This window comes from Acomys russatus, chromosome 13, assembly GCF_903995435.1.
Source record: "Acomys russatus chromosome 13, mAcoRus1.1, whole genome shotgun sequence".
In the NCBI taxonomy this organism is placed as follows: domain Eukaryota; kingdom Metazoa; phylum Chordata; class Mammalia; order Rodentia; family Muridae; genus Acomys; species Acomys russatus.
Genome location: NC_067149.1, coordinates 14795001 through 14813882, shown reverse-complemented (window position 1 = coordinate 14813882; position 18882 = coordinate 14795001). Strand labels below are relative to the sequence as shown.

Genomic DNA, 18882 nt, shown 5'->3' with positions numbered 1-18882 from the left:
GAAGGTTTTGAGTATCATATGCCATCTCCTGTGTTCTTCGACCCCCAAATAACCTTGGCCACATCAAAGGCAGGGAGAGAGGCCACAGGAGACTCAGGAAAACCCTTGGCTTTTGTTGAACACAGCAGGCGGTACACAAAACAGCTTCTCTAAAACCAAGCCATAACATTACTCCAGCAGCCACTGCAGGGTTGGGCCTGCCCAACTCACTGATCCCGGCCGGAGTTATTCTTGGGTCGAGAGGGAGAATCTAGGTTCTGTTCAAGACTCCGATGGCCTCACCAAGCCAGCACCAGGTCTTCAAGGGCAGAGGCACTGGCAGTTGCAACCAAATTCAACCAAATTGAAACTTGCTGGGTGCTGGGCGTACATCCAAAGCTGGTCGTGTGTTTTCTGGACGATGCACTTGTTTCCTTGTGGCATGAAATTAAGTTGACAGGGAGCTCTGTCTTCCCACTTGTATCGTGACAGGGTCCTCAGAGTGCAGCTTAGACTTTAGTTTCGAAAGGAACTTTCACATAAAAATATGCATGTGTTTCAGTGACACATTTCTGTTCATGTATAACGTCAAAGTCTTAAGTGCTGGGGTTCAGACCTTGCCCCCCTCCCCCGACAACCTTAATAGCAAGGTTTTTTCATTTTGCTTAAGAAAACAAAAAACACCCCAAGCCTGGCTCTTGGCAGACATGCTGGTGCTGAGTGAAGGGGAGATGGGGCGGGAGATAGCTGCCCTGGCCAAGCCCGGAGGTCCCCGGAAGCTACAGATTTGGTCAGAGAAAGCCTGCCTACCACAATGACTTAGTCTACCTCAAACTTCCAAAGTCAGGCCCGGCCTTGGCAGTCAGTCTGTTACAAGTGCTTACAAATACAGAGATCTACCAAACATATATGCAAGGACCAGACAAACAGGGCAAAGGTCAAATAAGTACTGTTTTATGTTGGGACAGTAAACTTCATATTTCAAACCAAAAGAAAAAAAAAAGCAGTTTAACTCAAAGGCGCAACAATTAAAACAAAGAAAAATAATGGCATCTCTTAGACACCTTCTAAAGTGAAATAAATATGTGTACAAGTTTTGTCCCCTCCTCCGGTGCAGCCCGCAAGCTTCTCCCGTGTCTTGAATTTCTAATGGCTTTGGATGCAGTGAGCAGACATGACTCTCGGGTGGGGGTGGGATGGAAGGAGACCTCAGTTTGCAGCTGTATCTTCCAGAGACAGGCCCTGCCAGCTCCTTCAACACCATTGCTCTGCTTAGACTCGGGAAGGGGCTTTACAAATGCAAACGGCATCCAAGCTGTGTTTCTGTGCTAATTTTCAGCTGGTATTTGGGAAACACTCCAACAAGAGAAAAATAAAAAGCCAAAACAGGACTTTTGGGACCATTAAGGAACCCATGACACCCACAGTGACCTTGCATGGCTGGGGCTGCTCTTTCTGCCAGGGTATGGTTGGACTTGAAGAGGGTGTGTGACTCTGTAGCCACCTGCTACCCAGTCAGCCATGGAGCCCATTGGTGGCACCTGGGGATCTCAGGAGTGCTCCATTACTTGGGACACAGGCTTGGCTGCAGAGCACAGATTTACAGATGGTTCAGACTCAATGAAAAGGATTCACCAGAGGCTGAAAACATCTAGACCTCAAAATACGAATGCAAAAATATTCAAGGGGAGTGAACTAATTTTGTAGACAGCTACGTACAAAGTTTCTAGAACATCTATAAAAGCAGTCATAAGAATTTATATTCCATTACATTAGTTTATATAAAATGAATAAATAGTATTTATAGGTTTTGTGTGTCTTATGTACATACACATGTGCTCTGGTTTAACTTAAATAAAAATGCCACAAGGGAAAAAAAAAATCATCCTTTTAAGCCACGGACCTGGAAGTCTCCAGAAGGAGGCTCCCAGATGTGTTCAAAAATAGCTCAGCAGGAGAGCCCTGGTGACACAGGCCCTCCTGTTTACTTGCCACAGAGAAGAAATGTGGCCCTTTTCTCTCAGAGACAGTGGCTACTAGCTCAGCCAGCGCCAGAACTCAGTTATTGCTGGGAGTCCAACAGGGAAGCAGGTAGAGGAGACCGTGGGGACAAAGAAGCACAATCACTTTCGTTCTGTGGACAATGGAGATCTCATCTATCTCTGAGGTAGGACAGTGTTCCAGAGACTAGTAGCATCAACAAACTTAGGGCACGGGGTGCTTGAGAACAGCACACAGCCAGGCCCCCGGAACAGCACGCAGGGCACACTGTTCTCCTGAGCTGCCGAGTGCCCGCTCTTAGCGGGGACACCGTGGCATGCGGCTGGGCCGCAGCAGAGCTTGCTGGAGGTACTCCTGGCTTCTCAATGCTCCTCGGTTTTGCTTTCAAAGCTTTCTTTGGGGTTTCTGAGATTGAGTTCCCTTCGAGAAGTTTCTTTGCTTCGGTTTCCTACGTGCCAGACAAAGAGTGAGCTTCTCTCCAGGGTGAGTACCATTATAGGCCAAAAAACTAGGAAAGAGCTGGTCAGCTGCAGGAGGACAGTGCACAGGGGGCTGCTGAGAGGCGAGAACTGCTTAGAGCTAAGGATTCTTGGGTGCTTCGAACTGACTGGAATGTACAGTCTCTCAGCGTCGACGTGAATGGACAGAGAAGCTACCGACCGCACTCAGGACCACAACCCTATGTGCTTTTCTGCAAAGTGGACAGGGCTGATTTTGGTCAAGGTGGTACGTAAGGTTTGCGTGCAAGGGCGTCTGGGCAGGTCTGGTGCACTACCTAACCAGGTGTGGTGGAGAGGACCCGTGGGCCCTCTCCTATAGCCCGAGGCCTCCCTTGTGCCCGTCCTGGAGCTTGGCTCTCTTGACACTGGCACTGGAGTAGCCCTCATCACTGCCCAGGCTCTGCATGCTGCCTCGCTCGTCCGAGTCACTCACGCTGCTGCTCCAGCCCAGGTCCCCAGTGAGGTAGTCTGTGCTCTCCACGTCCACATCCACGTCCACATCCACGTCCAGCTCTTCTGCAGAGGATGAGACACATGGATGAGCGACAGCTCCCGGGGCACCTCGGAGCTTCCCCCATCCCTTCTTGGGCACCACTACCTAATTCTAGCAGAGTTAGGTGTAGGGGCTATGCCAGGCTTGTGGCTCAGGTTCCGAAGGCCCGAGCCCTGCCTCTTTATGTTTTTTATTGCATTTTTAGTGAGCGTGACTGTACATAAGTGGAGGTTAGAACAACCTTCAGGAGTTATTTTTCTCCTTCCACTGTTAGTCCCAGGGTTCAAACTCAGGCTTAGTGGCAGGTATCTTCACCCACTGAACCGCCTCCACAGCCCCTATGAGCCCTGCCTTATCTGCTCTGGGGTTGGCCCTGCTGCCTGAAGCCCCCCTGGCAGGTGTGGCTCACCCCTGTCTGAGTCAGAGCGCTCTGAGGATACCACAGAGCCCACGCTGTCCATCCGAGTCCTCTCAGCACCCAGCTTCTCCAGCCGCCGCTTCAGGTGCCGCTGCTCACGCTGAAGCTGGTCTATTTGGTGGACAGCTTTTCTGTCACAATCTTCAAGTTTCTGCGAGTCAAAGGGGTGGTTGTTGGAGCCTTTGGGGTGTGTTCTACACAAGCAAAGAACCCATACCTGCCCCGATAGCAAGGCAATATGCTATGTGTCCCTAGGAGATGGGTGCTATGTCCCTTGTCATGCTTCTCACCTGGCCAGTGACTGAGGCTCTAACTTCAGCACTCATGCTCTACGGGGCTGGCCTGTCACAGAGATGCAGGCAGAGTCCGACAGTTTGAGTCTCACACCCCTTAGCCTTGGTAAGCCAAAATACTACAGACCCCTGGCCTGGTCTTCATATTCGTGGCTACCATCTGAACACCTCTCAGAACTGGAATGCCACACTGCAAGTGAGCTACAAACATGTCTGTTTATAAAGACGTTTATCCCAGCACAGCCCCAATCACAAAGTGAGCTATCACGCACAGTTCCTTAGACTTATTCTTACAAATCTGTCCCTGACTCCTCATGTTCTTCAGATAATTAAAGAGAGTGTTTAATTGTAGCTGTTTTGCTTCCAATGTAGGCTCTCTCCCAGAGCTGTCCAAACATATGATACTAGCACTTAATAAACTGGCATTTGTCTAACCAACCTATGGCTGAATGGTGATGCTGGAGTTGGCACAGATAGACATCATGAGGTGCTCAGGATACACGTATGTACAAAGACCTGGTTCCCTCATGGAGCTACAGGACAATTCTGGAGACACCTAACCACCACACAGGACACTGATCCCATGGCAGGAAAGGGGACAGAGGCTTCTGGGAGCCCTGCGCAGCACCAGGAGAGGCTAGCCACAGAGAAGTCGGGGCAAGGTACTGCAGAGGAAATGGTAGGTATGGTGGCCCTGGTACCACAACGATAAGACAAGGAATGGAGAGAGGGCCGCAGGCCCTGCCACACTGCAACCGAGGCAGGATAGATCTGGTGACCACATGTCCTGAATCCAAGAGCATTTAGAATAACTCACACAGCTGAGGGACAATGGGTTTGCATCTCATGGTGCAGCAGGTGTGTGTGTGTGTGTGTGTGTGTGTGTGTGTGTGTGTGTGTGTGTAGATAGTACAGAGCATAAAGGGGACTGTGGGGTCTCCTTCAGTTGACAGTGGTAGGTGCAGATGGGCACAGATCGGGCTATGAGATGTTGAGGTCCTGGTGATGGTGGGGATACCAGTAGCTAGAGGTACCAGGGCCTGAATTTCTGACTGGACCCTTTCCCTGGGCTTTGCATGCTGGGGAGGCAGGTGGGAGCAGCCCAGAGCCCATCCTGGAGATACACGCTTGTTTGTCCTCACAGTAGCTGAGACACCCTCACCAGGCCGGAAGGGGCAGAGCTGCAGCAGGTCAAGGCACCTACCTTTATGTGCAATTTGGCTTTTGTCAGCAGACTCAGTGTGGTATGTCGGCTTGACTCAGGGCCCAGTGGCACCAATCCCTTCAACTTCTCTAGGCACAGGCGGAGGTGAGCACGCCTGTGGAAACAGGAGCATAGCAGCACTTGAGACCCCCACAACAGGCTCTGAAGTGCCTGACCCAGTAAAGGCTGGTGCCAGCAATGACACTGAATGAGGGCAGGCCCCTGCACGGAAACCCAGGGAGAAGCAGAACGTCTGATTCCATTTCTAATTCAGGAGGGTGGGGCATAAATAAAACCTCTTCATGAGGCACTTTTATCAGCTTCTCCTGAGTCAGAAGATGACATACCATGGGGAAAGTCCTCGGCCTTCACTCTCTTCCTAAGTCACTGAATCTATATCATTGCTGAGCGTAGATTCTATGTTTGCAGTTACTCACTGAGGAGATATATGTTAGCAAAGATGGGAGCAAAAAAGAGCCCCTGTTGGCAATCGATCAAGTAAGTTATGGTATATTCACACAGGGGAAGACTATGCAGCTATGAAAAAGACTGAGACCGTGCTCTATGGCAGTGATCTGAGCAAACTGAGTACACCATCTGCACAGACAGGGCAGGGAAGCGAGAAGCCACATTCACGTGCTTCTGTGTGCTCGAGTCTTCAACAGTTCACCAGACACCAGTGACCGTGGCTGGGCAGAGAAGGCTGGCAAGAAGACGCAGAAGGAAGGCAGGGAGGGGCATTTTTAATGAAAAATTTTTGGTAAGTTTGGGTTTTCTGACTGCACAAATCTACTGTTATTCTAACAGTTACATACATTTTTTTTTCCACAAGTGGAATATGTTTGTCACAGGCAATGCTGACTAATGTGTGGCTGGGAGAAATGCTTCTCCATCTTAAGTGTGCTGGACAAAGGCTGACAAGAAAGGAACAAGAGCCACACATAGCTCCCGTGTCACAGAATGACCAGGAGCACAGGAGCCCCACAACCTTGGACATTTGTACTTCATTGAAACCCTGGCTTGGTCTTCACCATAGGTTGTAACAGATTCCAGGGATATGAGAAATGGCTAACTTTGAGGGCGTCTGTGTAGGTCTACAACCTCCTAAAACCTTCCTGAGTCATCTTAGCCCACAGGGAATCCTCATTCGTGGGGTTCTCTATAGCCTTGGTGTCTGTCTCTCAAGCCTTCACTCACACTCCTTGGGAGGCTGGGTGGCAGCTAACTCATGCTGACTTAACATGCACACTGATGACTGTGGCAGTTGTCCCTCGAAGACAGAGTCCATCTCGTCACCTCTACACAGAGCTTGGACCTTTTCCCACACACAGCCCGCTAGGCAGACTGCCTCCAGCTGAGAGGGAACAGGGCAGACCCTTCTGAGGCAGCACCAGGAGACATGGCTTGGACCTTGTTCGGAGGCCCCTGTCCCATCTGGATTATGGTGTGCCGAGGGTCGCTGAGCTCAGGAGCACATTGTCACCCTGAGCTGGTGGGCGTCAAAGTCTGGATGTTGGCTGTAAAGTCCTGCCCTGTGGAAGCACCCACAGCAAAGACTCAATAGCGTTAAGGGGTGGAGGGGAGGAGAGAGAAGCAGAAGTCATGTGCACAGTACTGGATGGTGGGGACACTCCAACACTGATCATGCCATTGGAATACTGTACAAGCAGAAACAAGATACAGTGCACATGTCTGAAAATGCCACAGGCAAACCGGTCAACTCGCACACTAGAAAAGTAATACCAAAGAGACATCATGAGGGCTGCAGACAGCTCAGTGCTGCTCTTCCAGAGGACCAGTTCTCTGAATCCAGACTGGATTCAGTTCTCAGCAGGTTTGGCAACTCACAACCAGCATGGGATCTGATGCCTCCAGTTTCCACAGACACCTACGCTCACATGCACACACCCAAACACAGGCACATACTTAAAAAAAAAAAAAAGTCTTAAAAAGGAGAAACTATATTGTTACATGACTTACTTGCACTAGCCTATCTCTAAAGTTTACAGACTAGTTACATATAGATGCTTAGCATCCTGCTCAATATTTGAAAAGACTATAGAGGTAAGTCTGTCACACTGTCCTCCTGAGATGCGGTCACACAGATATAAGACTGGAAATGTGCAGATCTGTCACTGTCCCCCTAGGCTATCTTACTGTCCCTTTAGACAGTCTTTTGTTTCCAAGAGTGGCCTTTAGCTCCTGATCTGGCAGAAGCTGGTGCTGTGCACTGGCTCCTGTCACCCCTTCAGCCTGTCTAGCAGTGCCACACTGCCTTGAACTTACGTAATGAACTTGGAGAGATTCCTGATGGCTCTTCAGGGGGTCATGTAGACAAAAGGCTTGCATCTACAGCACACAAGAAGCCACGCTTTCACTAGCACTGCAATCCACGGTGCTTGCTGTCATGAGTGGACTGTAGCCAGCAGTCCACACAGATCAACCACAATCCTCTTGGTGGGCAAGCCCCCCAGGCCCTAATTATTATTATTATTTTTTTACCTTTCTGCATCAGTCAATTGCTACCCAACCCAACATTAGTGTAGGGGTGTGGGTAACTACCGTGAGCAGACATGGATTGGCAGAATGCTTCAATCTCCCTCCCAGACACCCACAAGTCAGGGTGCACATCAAGGAGAGGCGACAGATAAAACACTCAAGAGAATAGACAACTTCTGCCCTGGGAATATCTGGTAACCAAGCTCATCCTTCTGTGGAAATACAGACATCACTTATGTGGAAGGAAAATATCAGTAGAGCATTTATAAGCTAGCAAGGGCAGCAGGAGGGCCTCTGAGGTCACTTGTGTCATGTGGCCGCAGGATTCAGGTCAGGAGGGAGGCATGTGCCTCGCTTTCCAGGCTGCAGGCTCTGGCATTCTGATGTACCCCAGCCCCCTCCAAACCTCTATCCCAAAGGCCTTCACAAAGCAAAAGGTGAGGACTCAGACCTGGATGGACAGGCGCGGACACCTGGAGAGTGTACCGCCCTTCCCAGGGCAAGACAGAGGAGCGAAGTTAAAACAACGTGGGAAGGACTGATGGGAAGAAACTATCAGCCATGGCTGAAGGACAGGAAAATCTGAGTGAATGGAAAAACTCTGCACATTCCTGGCGATGACCCCTCAAAGCAAAAACGCCAGCATTCCTCCAACTTAATACAACTCCACAAAAACAAAATCCCAACAGTTTGTTTTTTTTTTAATGTTGGAAAGTTAGCCTAAACTTCATCTACAAGAATCCACGTGAGAGAGTGGCAGCATTCTGGAAAGAGTGAGGAGGAACGTGCTGCACTGAAACTACAGTTAGGGAGCTGCGAAGCTTGAAAGCTAGCCGGCTAGCGTGGCCCTGCACACAGGTGCAGGCAGAGCACACTCAGACACAAAGAGAGGGTTGCAGACCCTGGAGTGAGCATGCAGACCTGGCCTGGGAGTGCGGAGTCCCCACCAAAATAAACCCCAACAGACTAGCGATCTAAATGTAAAATGTGCTCACACGCCGCAGTGCTGTTAGTTTTGCTCAACTTTCCTCGGGTCACGAAGGACAGAAAACCAAATTGCCAAAGTGAAAGAGAAATGACCCCAGGGCTAACGGTGCCTCACAGTGATCTGTGTACCTAGGAACAGACTCAGAGTGAAGAGTAACAGTGCAGACAGAGCTCCAGACCCCGCACCCACCCTGAGCTTCCTGACTTAGAAGCTGTCAAGCTCCCGTGTGTCTGTTAAATCTCTGTCTTGCGGGGCTTAAGTATTAGATAGGAATCCCACAGTGTACTGCGCACTTGGTGGTCAACAGGCAGGCACTTGGTTCTTCCACTCTATCCTGAAGAGCTGCTCAGGGGACTACTGTGCGTTGCTTCTTTCCTCCTGGGTGCTGGGGTGATGCTGGAGAAGAGCAAGTCCCTGACCCTGCCTCTGAAGCATTTAAAAATCAGTCCCCCAAGCCTCTGAATGGGCTCCCTTTGCCCCTCTTCCTTACCCACAAGCACCCCAGAACACCCTGAGTGCATCCTGTGATAATCTGCTTTCCTCCCTCACTGGGTGGAACTCACTCACTCACACTGAACTTTCTATGTGGCTAGCTCACTAGCGAGGACAAAAAGACACCAAGTTTCTCATCAAGCACTGGACCTCAGAGATAGATAATATTGCGCGCGCCTGTCCATGCTGACCAGGGTGCTTAGGGCTATGGCACCTGTGGACGCCCAGGACCTGTTTCACTAAAGCATGGTGTGCTTGACCTTGTGCAGCACTGTTTTGTTTTGTTTTACATTAGAAGGTGCCTGTGATTTCTATCCAAAAAGGAGAGGGTAGACCTTCAGTGCTTTCTCTCCCATCATGGTGTGTGCAGAGACTTAAATAGCACAGATCCACTGCAGGGTCACTAGGTGTGCTCAAGCTATAAAGTATGAGGTCAGAGGACCCAAGTCTTACTAAGGAAGCAAAGCAATGTTGAGTTGAACAGTGGTCTCTGCTGCCTCTGTGTTGGGTTCCAGCGCTTACACAGTAGCTCAGCATGACTGTCCACAGCTCCAGTTTCTGGGGATCTAACGCCCTTTTCTGAACTCCTCAGGCGTCAGGCATGCACATGGTGCATCTACATTCATGCAGGTAAAATACCCAGACACACAAATTAAAACAAGTAACTCTGTAAAATGAAACAAAAAGAAGCAGCCCTGGGCGTAAGCCAGAGTTAGAGTACTCAGGGCAGCAGAATCAGCGAGGAGACTGGTTTCCTGAAGTAAATGACAGACCCAGCAATTACATGACAGATGCGCTCATACACCTCCTTTGTCCTGTGGAAGTGTGGGTGTTCGACACACACCGCCCCCATTCTACACATCTTTCCTTCTCTTGCAGATGCCGGGTACTTAACTGTTGAGACCCAGCCCAGCGGAAGAGAAATGGACCAGGGCTAACAGGTGCCTCTCACAGTCACCTGTCTAACTGTCCTGAATGTTTAAGGTGCCACAGAAACCCAAGTGTATTCAACTCTGCCACACCAAGGGGTGGGGGTGGGGGGGGGGTGGGGAGGAAAATCCCACCTTAGAATTTTGGGGGGTGGCTTTTATTTTGTGTGCCCCCACAATCTATATATGGCTATGGGGAGTGGAGAGTGTAACTCAGCAGGGTGATTGCTGGGTTTGCGCCCAGCACAGCATGAACTGGGTGTGGCAGTGCACTCCTATAATCCCAGCATTCTAGTGGGAGGATAAGAAGTTCAAAGTCATCCTTGGCTATACAGGAAGTTTGAAGTCAGTCTGGGATGTATGTAACCCTGTCTTTAAAAAAAAAAAAAAAAAAAAAAAAAAGAGGAGGCTCAAGTGTCCTAGGGGTTGACAGGGTGGCTTTTTCCTAAGGAGTCAGCTACAAAGCCAAGTTGCTGCAACAGTAGCTGTTGACCCCAAACTCAAGAATTTCTTAAGCCATGCAATGCCAACAAGAGAGAGGGAGAGGGCCAGAAAACTGTACCCTCTTCCCCTGGGCTGTAGTGACCACGGTTTGGCTAAATTAAGCGACAGAGGCCTGCCTTCCTTCCCTTTCAGACCACACACTGTAAACCAGGCAAAGACTCACTAGAACCCTGCAAGACGGAATTCCAAAAAGATCAGGAAGCCAGAGGGTAGAAACTCCCTCAGCAAGCACAGGACAAGGCCACACAGAAGCAATCTGAGGTCTGTGCGGCCAGCGCTCACTTCCAATCACCTTCTGGGATTCTGCCTCATAGTCCTTCGTGTGCTTCAGCCCTCCATGGACCAACAAAGGGTTTCTGTTGTCAGACAGAGTCGGGTGGGCCTGGCTGGTGTCACACCCAAGTGTAAATTTGAAATTTGTTTAGTATCCAACATAGGGCTCAGGTCTTGGACCACAGGAAGCAAAGCCTAAACATCTCTGAACTGTTTAAAACAACAACCCATGCTCTCTTGTGCACACACACAGATAGACTGAAACACACACACACACACACACACACACACACACACACACACACACACACACACTGTGTAGTACTCTCACAGAGGAAAAAGGCATAAAATAATGGAAGACTGGGATTTTTTTGCCTGAAGGATGTAATCTGATTTTTCTTTGCAGTGCTGGGATGGGACCCAAGGCTGTACATGCCAGGCATGCACTCCACCATGGAGCCCTGGCCCAAAAGGCTGAAACTGGGCAATACAAATACGTGCCTACATAAAACCCTGTTTCGAAGAGCAAACAAAACAAAAGTCTGAAAGGAGGAGAACTTGAGGCAGATATAAGAGAGACTCTAAGGGTGAGGAAGGGAGGCCACAGCTACTATCTTCTACCCACATAGCACCATACTCACTTGAAATCCAAAGAGGGTCAGAGATGACTGCTTGATTTTCTTGCCAGCCCCTGCCTGCCAGGTAAGGATCTGGCCTGTCCTTTTCTGGGTGAAATTTAAACTTGATTCTCACCTGACCTTCAGAGGTTTGCAGAAAGCAGGGCTACCATCGCAGCCGACCTCCTGTTCTCATAGGCACTAAGAAACCCTCCACCTGGGTGGGTGGCCTGCATTTCAAGTGGACGGATGGTCAGGGGCAGAATGAAGCTGTTCCATGGTCCCAAGCCAGCTACATGTGAAAGTCACCTGGGAAGCCTTTAACGAATTCTAATGAGAGCCTAGCCCACAGCTATTAGGTCTGAGTGGCTCCACGAGGGCTGGGCTCTGTTTGTTTAAAGCTCCTCAAAGAATTCTTATTGTTTTTCAGCATAGAAGAGGCCTGTGGTCACATTTGCTTTTTTTTTTAAGAAGCTGAGCCAGGCATGGTGGTGCATGCTTTTAATCCCAGTACTCAGGAGGCAGAGGCAGGTGGATCTCTGTGAGTTCGAAGCCAGCCTGGTACAGAGCAAGTACTAGGACAGCCAGGGCTACACAGAGAAACCTTGCCTCAAAAAAAAAGCAAAAAAGAAATAAAGAAAGACAGAAAGAGTCTTCACTGGAGATGGGACGTGTATGGTGAAGGGTGGCACTGACTACAGGAAGCTGCCACAATGTTCATCATATAGAGACAGGGTGGACACACAAGACTCCATTGCTTTTGCTTTACCTCTATACACTTAAAACTTTCCCATTAAAATGCTATTTTGCAGAACCAGTAGAAATAAACAGCTGTTCTCTGTCCCAGGAACTACATGTGTATATGTAAATGCATTTAACATACTTTTAAAATTAATTAAAAGTTTTGTCAGGTAGTGAAAAGTACAGCAGAGAGAGAGCTACTAGGCAGTATCACTGAAGGAACAGCAGCTTGACTTGGAAACTAGAGGTTTATCTAAGGAGCAAGCAAGCAGCCATCCAGGAGAGCCAGCTTAGGTTTGGGGCAAGGTGAGGCGCAGAGAGGGGCAGGTCCCCTTCTGCAACAACCAGCCTCCAGATCTCCAGCCATCCCTGTTTTCTATATGCACAGCTGCCTGAGTTAGACTCTACTCATCAGGTAACTGCAGGTGCAGATGCATGTGCAAACACACGGCACATACTCATATACATGTGATTAAGGTAGAGCTGCAGAGCAAACCCATGCGTGCACACCTCACTATCTGTGGGCGTCATCTGAAGGCATTCCCTGGGAGTAGGTAGGGTGACAGTGCCAGCAAGTGGTTCATCCGGCAGGTGACACATGGGCACTGCTGGTTAGAGGGAGGGCCTGAATAAACTCCTAACTCAGGGGTCTCCATTGGTAACACGGGTGGGGAGTGGGTGCTGGGAGCATTAAAAATGTGATGAGTGATTAATCCATTCAACTCCCTGAGCCCCTCCTCCAAATCACCCCACTCACCTGTTCTTCTCCATCTCATTGTGAGTTGATCTGAAAGAGGAACAAGAAAATAAGATTACATTTGTCTTTCAAAAAATCAGTTACTCTTGTCTGTTTTTCTGTGTGCATATGCCTCTCTCCTGTCTCTTTCTTCTCTGTCTCTGTCTCTGTCTCTCTCTCTCTCTCTCTCTGTGTGTGTGTGTGTGTGTTGTAAGCCACAGGTCAACATTAGCATCTTTTTGTTATTGTTTTCCACCTTAGTTTTTGAGCCAGGGCTTCTCAATGAACCTGGAGCTCTGTTCGGTGGTCAGAGAGCTCTAGGGACCTGTTTCCATACCCACTGTGCAGGGCTCAGAGATGTGTGCGCCCATGCCTGAGCTATACATGAATGTTAGGGGACACATGATTGTACTGTAGGCACATTACCTACAAGCTATCTGGCTAACCCCTATTTTAATTTTTTTCCCTAAAAAGTTGGTAGGAGAGAAGATAGATAAGCGGGGGGGGGGGTGGGGGTGTTCCTTGGGTTCTTCTAAAGGAGTCTACTTGGGGAGTCAGATGGTTGAAAGTCTCTAAAATACAGTTTGAGGGATGGTGAGATGGCTCAGGGATTAAGAGCACTTGGTGTCTTGCAGAGAACCAGGGTTTTATTCCTACTACCTACATAGCAGCTCACAACGGTCTATAACTCCAGCTCTCCAGGGAATCTGACCCCTCTTCTGAGCTCTGTGGGCAGCAGCACATGACATACACATACGCAAAACATCCATATTCATTAAAAAAGAAAATAAATCTAAAAAATAAAGTTCAAGGAACTCCAGTGAGGTATTAAGAGGCATGCAGTCCTTTTATGGAGGAGGAGGGTCACTTACAAAGCCCCGCTGTACAGTGTGATGTGTACTGGAGTTGCACAACACCACGAAGCGTTCTTTAGGGTCTCTGCGCAGCCACAAGGTTGGCATCGTTACTGTCACCCCACCTCCTAAGGGAAGTGTACACTAAAACATGATGCTGTGCGGCTACAACGTCTTGTTTTAACTGGTAAGATAAGTCCTCCCCAATTCAGCTTCCTGAACTAAATTCCTCCAGAAAGATGCTGCTGCCCCACAGCAGTGAGGTGAAGCAAGGGTTTGCAAATTCAACTGGAAAGCAGCAGTCTGCTAAAAGCAGGAGTGCAGCTTTGCCCTCCCTGGTATGTAGATAAAGCAATTGTACTATCTCGTCCTTGTTTAACCCCTCTGTTAAATGGGAATGAAACTAATTGCCAATAATCTACTAAAGAAGCGCAGATCAATGAGGAAGCAACTGTAAAAGTGACTGGTGAGGCTCGGATGAAAGGCATGCTGGGTGAGAAACCCATGATTAGTGTTTATGGCTGACCTTGGGGACCAGACCTGGCCTTGGACTTTGTGGATAGGTTTTCACAGTCATGAGAAGTCAACATGATTCCGTCTACATATGAATGCGGCTTCTCCATGAGCAAGAGGCCCAGGTTTGAAAAGGCATCTGGATTCCCGGGACCCTAATTGGCGCTGTTTGTAAAGTCTGTGACCCAGGCGGTAAAGCCTCATGGCAGCCATGGCAAATGCTCAGCCCTGTACGGCATCGTTGCTACCACAGCCAAGTTCACGGTATAGACCAGGGACAGTGTGTGTCTGTGTGGGGACAGAGGGTTGTCTTCAAACAGGAAAGTTCTAGCTCAGCATTAAAAGTTCTCTCCTAGGGGTTGATGAGAAGGCTCAGCAGATAAAGATGTTTGCTACAGAACTTGAGGATCTGAGTTTGATACCCAGGACGCACCTGCTGGAGGGAGAGAACCAACTCCTGAAAGCTGTCTCTGATATCCACAGGCAGACAGAGGCCCATGTGCACCTCCACACATACATAGAGGTAAATAAAAATGTACTAAAATCAAACATTTCTTCTATAAGGCCCTGGGAGATGAATTTCTATTCATGAGGAGAAATAAACGAGAAAATAATGATGGCATTTTAAGTTTTGTCTCCAGGCCCTCCAAACTCGTGTTCAGGTGGTTCACTGACAACTAGTTTCCCACCAGCCTTCTGGTTACATCCTTCAGGGCATACAGGGACAAATCACAGACATGTGCCTGCAAACACGTGGCACTTTACCTTTAACTGGGAATTCTAAGTTCAAAGTCTGACAGTTTTTGTTGTGTGGTTTTTTTTTTTTTTTTTAAATGGATGAAAGCAGTTAAGACTTCCCTGTTTAACTACAGAGAAGGAGCACCCCACCCTGTCCCGGAAGGTTGCGAGGAGAAAGAGCACCTGAGGTACTCTTACCAACAATTTCTGTATTCTTTAAGAGCTACAGACACACAAACTAACGATCTGCATCTATATTAGAAAAAGTGCTGAAACCTCAAGACAACTTTATCTATAAACTCTGCAGGAAGCATAACTCTTTCCAATCTTTAACTCAAGTCTTAGAAATGACAGGTTTTACTTGATTACTTAACAGTGTTGAGCACATGGTGTCTTTTAAAGGGGGCTGGCCACCTAACAGGTGCAGCTGAAGTGTGCGCGGCTTGCTGAGACTGAGTTAGTCATTAATAAGAAGCAGCCACCCCCACTGAGCACCGAGGCTTTAATTAAGGCATGGGAGAATGCACAGATACTTTCCTGTGTCAAAACATTTTCCATGCAACCACTGAGGCCCCGAGGACTCTGGATGGCCAGTAAGGTCAATCTCACCCCGCAGACGCATACCCTATCAAAAGATAACTCAGCCACACGCAGCGTGTCAGAGGGCTCCTCGTGCTAGGTCAGCGTCACAGCCACTTCTTATAAAACAGTGCAGTGTCCAAGTCCCCGACTTCCTCTTTCCCATCAGTGGCAGAGCCTGTTTTACTCATGTTAACAAAATACACATCTAAAAAATAGCACAGGCAGGACGTGTACGCAGTTCCAGCTACTTCAGAAGCTGAGGCAGGAGGATCACTGGAACTCAGGAGTTTGGGGCTAGTGGGGCAACAGGCAAGACCTTTGCTTTTTTGTTGTTGCTGTTCCGTGTGGGGATTGAATCCAAGGCCTCACTCATGCTAGATAAGTGCTCTGCCACTGGGATGAGGCACATCTTCTGCCCTGGGACGTTTTTCTTTAAAAATAACAGCAAACAAAAACAAGAAAAACAAAGCTCTCAATTTCAATTCTAAATAATAACTAAGTGATTTAAAAAATGATAAGGAAAGAAAGGTTCTATTTTTCTAAGCTACTGACATTCATTATGCTGTCTGTCTGTCTATCTATCTATCTATCTATCTATCTATCTATCTATCTTGACAAGCAGTTTTAAAACAAACTGCATTTTCAGTTACCAATAAGAGATAGTGGCTGAATCTAATTTCTTATTGTTCAAAGCACAGTATTTCCTCAGACTCCACAGCAAAGAACATAGTATTTCAACCGGAACATGATGAACCTGTTGTTTTGCGAGAGTTCTGTGAACTAACAGTGTCTCCCTGGGCAGAAGGCTGATTCTGACTGACGGCCAGCAACTCTCTAATGGCTCTCTCACTCCCCAGGTGAGGAGCATGCCAACAGGCACAGAGGAGAGCATACTTACATAAAACTACCTGTTCAGACTTTAATCCTGGACTCTGACTGTATCACACCCATCCCCTGTTAGCGAAGGACATGGACAGCTATGATAGCCCTATCTCTAAGAGTGGAAAGCAAGCCTCCTAAGAAGGGTTTCCAGCTTTTCCAAAACTCAGGAACTGTAGCCACTTTTAGGAGTACTGTGGGCTAATAACAAAGGAAGGAGTCTAGTGCTTGGCTTAACATTCTAAGCTTTCACAATCATCTGGGGCCAAATCACTTCAGCAATACCTTTCTATTCTCCATGCCTCAATGCCCCCAGCACTCCTATACTGTTAAGGTGTTAGAGCTTAAGACTAGCGAGGCGGACAATTCCTCCCAATTCACGAGTGGTAATAATAAAGGCAAATGTGGAATACACTAGTACAGACACAACAATAAACAACACACAAGCTTCTGGAGTTCATCTATGTGAAAACAATACTACTGCAAATGCAGCAAAGCCCTTTTTGATGCCACTGTTGGACTCATGCCACTGCGAACATCCTCCTTAAAGGTTGTAGTGCCCATGTGCAGTCCTACTGACTACCACCACCCGCCAGGCTATGCTAGAGGAGAGGATCATGAAAACCCACCAGGTAATTACCAGGTCCAGTCCACCCTTCCGGTGCCTTAGTCAGGAGCATGGTGGAGTGTGCTGTTCAGTTCTATGATTCCAACACTAAGGACGATGAACAGGGTGAACCAAGGACGAGGTGGGTGAATTTGAGTGGGCACTTCCTGGGGTTTAGTGGTCTGTATTAAGCCACAGAGGCTACCTGTATAGTACTTGTGAGGAGGGGAGATTGGGATTCTAAATTGGAAATGAAAACATCAATGCTTTTAGTTGACAGGCATGGAAGATATGGCCCTAGTAACACAGGCTCCTACCAACTAGTTAGGGCTTTTGTTTTTGTTTTCTGAGACAGGGTCTCACCATGTAGCCCTGGCTGGTCTGGAATTCCCTAAGTAGACCAGGCTGGCCTCCAACTCACAGAGCTCCACCTGCCTCTGCCTCTTGAGTGCTGGGATTAAAGATGTGCACCATCATGTCCAGCTACAACTAGTATTTTAAGAGCAAAGCAGGGACAACACACACAGGGACAGTAACAGATGAAATGTTAGTGTGGATCAGGGGCTGCCAGTCCCCAGCCATTAGCTAAACACTGCGGTGAAATTCGCAGCTTTAGAGGACTATATTGTAATCTGTGGAGCTAACAGGAAAAGGCTGCAATCTGCTGACATCCTAATGTTACTCACATCTTCTCACAGAAGTGGGCTCTAACCTCAGTCACTGGGTTCAGCCATCAGGAAGAGAGGTCACAATTGAGTTATCAGACAAACTACCTCATTTAATGTACACGTTAAGTACAAATTTCTACTACCTGTGTCAGGCAGGCCATATATTTTTGTTGATAAAATCTTCTCTATAATAAGCACAATCAACTGGTAACACGCCACGTTGTGAATTAAAGGAAACATGGGAACTATATTGTTTGATGAGGAAGGCAAAAATAGTGACCCTACTGCTACACCCCCACCCCTGGAAGCTTCAGAGTTTTGCTTTGTTCCGAGGTAAAAAGTAGAAAAAAAAAAAAGTCACAATGAACTGTAAGATATTTTTACTTTTTTCAGCTTAAAAAGAAGGGCTGCTCGACACCCTGTGCGCACTAATGAGCCCTCAATGTATCGGTAGGGCTAGAATCCCTTAAGTCTACTAACAATCAGCTCGCGTGTTAGCTACAGAGAAGGAGAACACTGAACAGTTACCTGCTACTGGTGCTGTTCTTCTTAGGCTTGTTCCTCCGTTTGAAGGCATCTCTGTCCTTGCTACTGTACGGCAACATGGAGGCATACCCATGCTCAGCTTCTAGAAAACCGAGGGGTCCTGTTAATGAATGGGCCCAGAGCATCTGTCTGTCTGTCGGAGTCCGGGGCACCGGGCGGGCGCAGGCAGGCAGAATTCTGAGAACAATGCCTGCTCTTTCCTGGCGTGGACGCCCTCGGTTCGGAGCAGGTGTGGAAGGTTCCAGCTGCTCGCCGCCCCCCGCGCTCGGCTTTTGGGGCGCGGGCCCGGGGGTTGGCGCTCGACGCCGGCCCGCGCCCCAACCACCCCAGCGGCCGCCCGCCCGGCCCGCAGCCCGCCGTGCACCTCTCTCTCGCCGCTCCAGGTAGTCGGCCGCCTCCAGCAGCAGCTGGATGTTCATCCCGACGGCTGTCGCCATCCTGCACCCGGCGGGCCGCCTCTCCGTGCCCGCGGGTCACCGGCCGGGAACACCGAGGAGCCGCCGCGCTGGCCAGCCAGGAGGGGCAGAGCTGGGACAGCACGGAGCCCAGAGCCCAGCCGCCACCGCCGAGTGTTTATCCCGACTCGCCGCCGCCCGCCCCCGGCCCCGTCCTTTGACAGGCCCGCGGCGGCGGCGCCCCTCATTGGGTTGCCCGAGGCCCGGCCCGCCCCCGACTCGCTACGATTGGGGAAGTGCCATCGGCCCCGCCCCAGAAGCCCGCTCCTCCCGCTGGTTGGCCCGGCTTGACAAGGCCCGGACTCCGCCCCCTACACCCCGTTGGTCATAGGACTCGCAACTCCGCCTCATGCTCCTGCCGGCCTACCATTGG

The 18882-nt window shown here is 49.1% G+C and overlaps 1 protein-coding gene across 1 annotated transcript; it reads right to left on the bottom strand.

Moving 5' to 3' along the window:
• Positions 1-1883: 1883 nt before the first annotated feature.
• Positions 1884-18651, bottom strand: Mxd1 (MAX dimerization protein 1). Its single transcript, XM_051154846.1, has 6 exons — positions 18419-18651; positions 18037-18136; positions 12689-12718; positions 4889-5003; positions 3383-3542; positions 1884-2996 (listed from the first exon to the last, which is right to left on the bottom strand). The coding sequence occupies exons 1-6, from the start codon at positions 18489-18491 to the stop codon at positions 2794-2796; spliced, it is 681 nt and encodes a 226-aa protein (XP_051010803.1). The 5' UTR covers positions 18492-18651; the 3' UTR covers positions 1884-2793.
• Positions 18652-18882: the final 231 nt, after the last annotated feature.